This window comes from Symphalangus syndactylus, chromosome 23 (genome assembly GCF_028878055.3).
Source record: "Symphalangus syndactylus isolate Jambi chromosome 23, NHGRI_mSymSyn1-v2.1_pri, whole genome shotgun sequence".
NCBI lineage: Eukaryota > Metazoa > Chordata > Mammalia > Primates > Hylobatidae > Symphalangus > Symphalangus syndactylus.
Window position 1 is genome coordinate 21,477,434 of NC_072445.2, and position 6,000 is coordinate 21,483,433.

Consider the following 6,000-nt stretch of genomic DNA (forward strand, 5'->3'; position numbering starts at 1 on the left):
AGTGAAAGGTTAAAGATGATCAAAATGCTATAGAATTGAGAAGAGAAATCAGTATAAAAACTGTGGGCTTTAAAGCCCTAAATCTTACCATGACAAGTCCTGTGTCACTTGTTAGTGTGGAACATTGGCATCCTGTTTAATGTCTTTGAGCCTCAACTTAGCCATTTGAATATGTCAGTATTGAATAACTCTGTGTAGTTATTGTGCAAACTTAATGAACTGATTTCCTTCTTCATAAATTCCTTAAGTTATGAATTTCTGTTAAGTGAAGAATGCCTTCTGCCTAAAGGTGGAACTGTATCAAGCACCTTGACTGAATCTTAGATATATTCCTGGGCTTTAAGATATTTAATGTAGTATATACTGGTTACAGATAAGTAAATTGAAACCAAGTCAAGTGATTTGACAATAATTATAATTAAGCATAATTTGTGAAAAACATGGAACTAAACAGGTCTTTATTCTTTTTACCGTTGTTTAATGTATCCTTTGTTTAATTATAGATACATGTACATTTCTTAATTTGGTTTCAAGGATTCTTTTGTTCTTTGTAGGACTGACTGATTTTTTTCTACAGCTTTAATTTTAAAGGCTCACATGACTTAACATTGTTCTGGCTGAAAGGGCTATAATTGCTTTTTTCTTATTGTAACTGCCATTTAGGAACTTGCGTGGTACTGTTGAAACTTTATTCAACCAAATTATACCATGGGAAATTGGATTTTAGGTCTGGAAAAAAAATCTGAAAGCTTGAAAGTATGATCACATCTTAATGACATAGAGTAAAATAAACTACTAAACTAAGCATATTTTATTTATTGCTCAATTTATGTTTTTTGTTTTAGATGGAAATAGAGAAGCTGAAAAAAGCTGTCCTGTCTTCTTGAGTGGTGTGGACCTGGTGTTCATAATGTTCCAGGGATTCAGAAGCAACACTATGAACTTCAGCTGACTTGTTACTTAAAAATTGTGAATTCTGGTGTTGTGATAAATATGAGTAAATGAAGTGTAATATCTATAGAAAAGTAGAGTGAGGGTGAATTTATATATATATATATATATATATATATATATTTTGTTTTGCCAATATGAAGAAAAAGAGGCCTTATTTCTTAACTGTGCTGAGATTGCAAACACTTTTTAAAAAATTGTTTGCTTGAAAATACTACTGAATATATATAAATAAGAATGTGCACAGTAGTTTTTTTATTGAAACTTGTATTATTTTTAAAGAGATCTATACTATAAATATGGTGATATATTTACAAGTAATCTGTAAGATATACTATTTGAGAGGGACAGATTAGCTTTTTAGTAACTATAGTCACTACTTTTTCCATAATGCATAAGGGATATAAACTGTGTGTGTGTGTGTGTGTGTGTGTGTATATTTTTACTTTTATCCTCTTACTCAAGGTTACACTGTTGTGCCTGTTTGTCTGCAATGCTGTTTATATTTTGGGTGATGAAATAGGAGTTTCCTAGCTATATAAACCAGATTACTCACCCATGCATATAGTAAGAACTAATGAATAATCAAAATAATTTCATCAACTTTTAGAATATTTTATGTTGCTTGCACTATAGGAGTCATAAAAGGAACTTAGTTAAAATATGTTGGATTGTTAAACATTTGGGGAAATATGAACTGTATTTTAAATTTGTTAGGTCTGAAGAATCTAAAACCGTTAATTTAACCCTTAACTTGTGCCTAGAAACTACAGCACGTATAAAATATGTAAACACCAGCCTGTTGCTATACTTTTCTGCTTATTTTACAGCCTCAAATATTTCTCATTATCTTGACACTTAGTTTTTCATGCTTCTCCTTCTGACTTTTAATAATGGTAATAGGAAAACAAAACCCAAAGCTTTTCAGAACTTCAGTGTGAGGTTTCCTATTTTGACAAGTTAACTTGTAAATACTCAGGTTTTATGATGTATAATTTACCTAATAGACCAAACTAACTCATGGAGATATTTTGAACTATTATTTAGGTACAAACTTTATAGAGAATGTTAGTATGTCATAAGATATAACATTACAGCTTATTTAAAACCAAATATAGTTGAACATATTTAAAATACATTTTCACAGAATGGGTGAATTAGTTGTTTCTTCAGAGTTACTTATGAACAGTTGAATGTTTTAAAATGTTCTATCTGTAGGTAACATCTAAAAACAAGTGAGTTTATTTAAATTTTTAAAATTTGAAATTTTTTACTTGCCAAAAATTGTTTTATGCTTTATGATATCACAAATGAGTGTCAGATTTTTGAGTACCAGTGATCATGCTTACATTTTTTTTTAGTTTTAAACCACCAAACCAATATTTTTCCTTTAAATTTTAATCTTATAATATAGAAATCTTATGTAAATGAAATTTTGTCGTGTTTCAAATAAAGAGAACTGAAGTAGAAAATAGAAATGCCAGTAAACATAATGTTTAATTTACAACTTACATTAGGGGTTTGGGGGAATGCTAATTATATATTGAGAATATACATTAGAACTCTTCAAAATGGGCTCTTCTAATGAGGTCACTACTGAACAAAATTGTTCCCTCCTCTTCTGTTAAATAGAATAGGTTTAAATGACTAGTCAAATGAATTATTTTCTTATTGTTAAATAAATTAAATCTTACTTTCTTTTAATGACCAACCTTAGGTAAAATAAAAATATTGTAATCCTAGAAATTATCCTCCAGCTTTCTCACCAGAACATCTATTGAAGTGATCCCTGGTTACCCTAATAATGGGATGAGGGAAGTTTCCAGCAAATTTCAGGCTGTTCTTAAAGTTTTTGTTGGTCATTTTCTCACTAATACATAAAATCAAAATGCTTATGAGCATGGAAATGTATTTAAAGTTTTTGCTTATGTACACCTCGGTCAGAATAGAAAAGTAACTGAAATACTCTTATCTTTCTGTCCTTGATAAAATAGTAAAGAAAACCAAACAAAGCCAGTCCTGATGGGAAAAATGATTCCTTTATTCTAGCAAATTTACTCCTTGCTGTTGGTATGGGAAATGTTATTAATTTCTATTACTAAAGTTCATATCACAAAATGATATTTAATAACCTTGGGGTAAATCACGAATTTTTTTTCTACATGTGAGTATAAAAGACAATAGTTGAACAGCATGGAATCTCATTGCCAAATTATTAGTGATTGTATAGTTTAGATATTCTTTGAGACACAGAGTATCATTAATTTCCTAATTGTATTTCAGTGTTATTTTTTGTTTGTGACCACTAAGCTTCTGTCTTAATACAAAGCTGTTACCTTCTACAGAATTTAAGTCTGAAGATGTAAACAGAGAACAGGCCTTGTGTAACAGAAGATACTCTTTTTTATGCTCCTTACTGTGATCACAGAAAAATAAAAAATCCAAGTGCTCTCTAGATTTGTTGATAAACATTTTATACTTGCATTTAAACTTGAAATGTATGAGCAGAATGAGACAATCAGTTAAATCAGAAATGAGAAGTATTATAATGTAAAGGCCTTGTTTTGCTGTAGCAATAAAATGACCAAGTGCAATGACTTGATTTAATAAAATCATGTTTTAAAAGTTGCTGCTATGAATATTTTTGGCTATAAAATTTTACCCTGACTTGCTTTCAGTAACTATTATATAATGCAGTTGATGTTGTAACCTAACATTCCAAAAAAAAAAAATTGAAAGGGGGAATCTCAAAATAGTGTATACTTCACTAACTTGTTTACAGGTGCTGTATTAAAAGCATGCTTCTCTCTCAAAAAGAAAAATTAATAATAAAGGATTTTATTGCCAGTTGTGTCAGTCTTTACTGGTTATTTTTTGTTAACTTTAGCATTTGTGTATTGCAGAGTATGATGAAAATTGTATTACTTCAATTTCCAAATACAAGAATAAATAGTAAACCAAAAACATTAAAAATTCTAGACTGTATGACGTTTACTGAACTTTTCTGAGTCTGGTTTTTCATCTGAAACTGAGATAATAATTTCTACTTTACAGGATTATGGGGAGAATTTGAAATAGTTTATCTAAATGGCTTTGTAGAGTGCTTGGCATAGAGTAGGTTTTTTTTTTTTAAAAAGTGGAGGCTGCTGTTTTACCCTTTTTAAAAGCATTTTACAGTGATGGATGTGATAAAAATTAGCTGGGTAAGGTTAAGAAAAAGGAGGCATTGTATATCCTTTCCCCCTAAATACAGCATAGTATCCCTTTCTTTGGGGAGATGCTCCTTTCATTTGTATTATATTGTTCAAAGGGGAGCTGCTACCATCTTACAGATTCTACCTCCTTGACCACCCAGGAATTATCCCTTGAGAGAGTACTTGGCTCAAACTGAGTTATTGAGTTAATCAAAGAATGAAATTTTTAAAATTGGAAACAGAAAGAGCTAATCTCAGCATGGGAGCTCTCCACAGTTCTTTTTTTCTGTCATCTGGAAAAAGCTGATTTGAAAAACAAAATTTAGTAGAGCATAGATAGATGGAAACAGAATCTGGAAGGACTTTGAAACTGATTGTAGCTGTTGCTGAGTCTCAGCTATCGCTTGGTTCCATAAGCACAGACTTGCTCATAAGCTTGTTGGGTTTCTGAACTCACAACCGAAAAAATCCTGATAAATACAGAAAACAAGATGAAAGGAGAACATTAAGGTCCACATACTTTTGCTGAACATAGATCACATATAGCTTTAGAGATTCTAGTAGTGTGCTGGAAGATTTGAAACAGAAGGAATAGGACACCACTATAAATAAAGCAATGTGGAAAATTGGTGTGTCAGATAAGATTTTAAAAATCTTATAAAAAATTTCTAGTTCTTACTGGCTTTTATAAGCACTAGACAAAAAACTTTGGAGGCAATAATGGTAAAGTTTTGGACCATAGAATTTGTGTTTGAAGAGTGCAGATGGTTTTGTCTGAAAATACAATTTGCAAATTTAGCCCAGTTCTAGGAAATAAAAGCAGGTCGCAGTTTAACTCACCTGGATTTATTAGGTTATATTCTCAAGATGCAAGAGAGACTGGGTCTGGGTGTTAAACATTTTTTTTCTGAATCCTGTTGCATTTGTTTTACCACTAACACCATTTTTGTGACTCTGCTGTTCCATGTAAGGAAAATAACTTCACAAGCAGATACCAGAATTTTTTGTATAGAGCCAATAGTTTTTTTCTGTCATGAAAGGTGTGGCTATTTTGCAACTATTGGATGGTATTATTTCCTATCAGGTTCCAAGTGTTTCTTACTGACTACATTTCAGTTCCCTTTAAAAGTGTGTGAATAAAGTTATTGAAAGTAAAACTACATTTTAAGTGCATTGAGAAACTTTTTTTTTTTGAGTCAGGGTCCTTCTCTGTTACCTGGCTAGAGTGCAGTGGTGCGACCTCAGCTCACTACTACCTCTGCCTCCTGGGCTCCAGCAATCCTCCTGCATCAGCCTCTTGAGTAGTTGGGACTACAGATGCATGCCACCACGCCCACCTAATTTTTTTTTTTTGATACTTGGTTTCACCATGTTGCCCAGGTTGGTCTTGAACTCCTGAGTTAAAGCAATCCACGCTGCCCCCCTCGGCCTCCCAGAGTGCTTGGATTACAGGCATTAGCTACCATGCCCAACGAGTAACAATTCTTTAATAAAATCACATGTTAACATTTCATGGTAGAGTGGATTTTTAGAGATACTCCTAAACATTAACTGAACAGAATGCAAATGATGTGAGAGTGATGACATTTTTACTGTCTTTTCCTCCCTTGAGCCTCATTAAAAACAGTAAATACAATGAAAAAGATTGGATATTAATAGACTAAAAAGCAGATTTAAGATAAAAACATTGCTTTTCAAATGAAATAAGGAAGCTACAATTTATAATAGTAAAAATACCTTCCAAATGTTTTGGAGGGAGCAACCTGAAATCTGATATAAACTTTCCCAGACTTTGTGCGAGACGCAGATTTCTCTGAAAGGCCCATCTGATCATTGTAGGCTCAAATCCTCTACA

At 31.9% G+C, this 6,000-nt stretch overlaps 1 protein-coding gene across 2 annotated transcripts in view; it reads left to right on the forward strand.

Annotated features, from left to right (window-relative positions):
• CD2AP (CD2 associated protein) overlaps positions 1-3,802 on the forward strand; it is a 163,115-nt gene extending 159,313 nt beyond the window's left edge. For both annotated transcript variants that reach the window (XM_055264843.2, XM_055264844.2), the window contains exon 18: positions 846-3,802. In XM_055264843.2, coding sequence (XP_055120818.1) covers positions 846-887 — 42 coding nt within the window. In that variant the 3' untranslated portion in view covers positions 888-3,802. The remainder of the gene's footprint in view (positions 1-845) is intronic.
• The last annotated feature ends 2,198 nt before the right edge of the window (positions 3,803-6,000 follow it).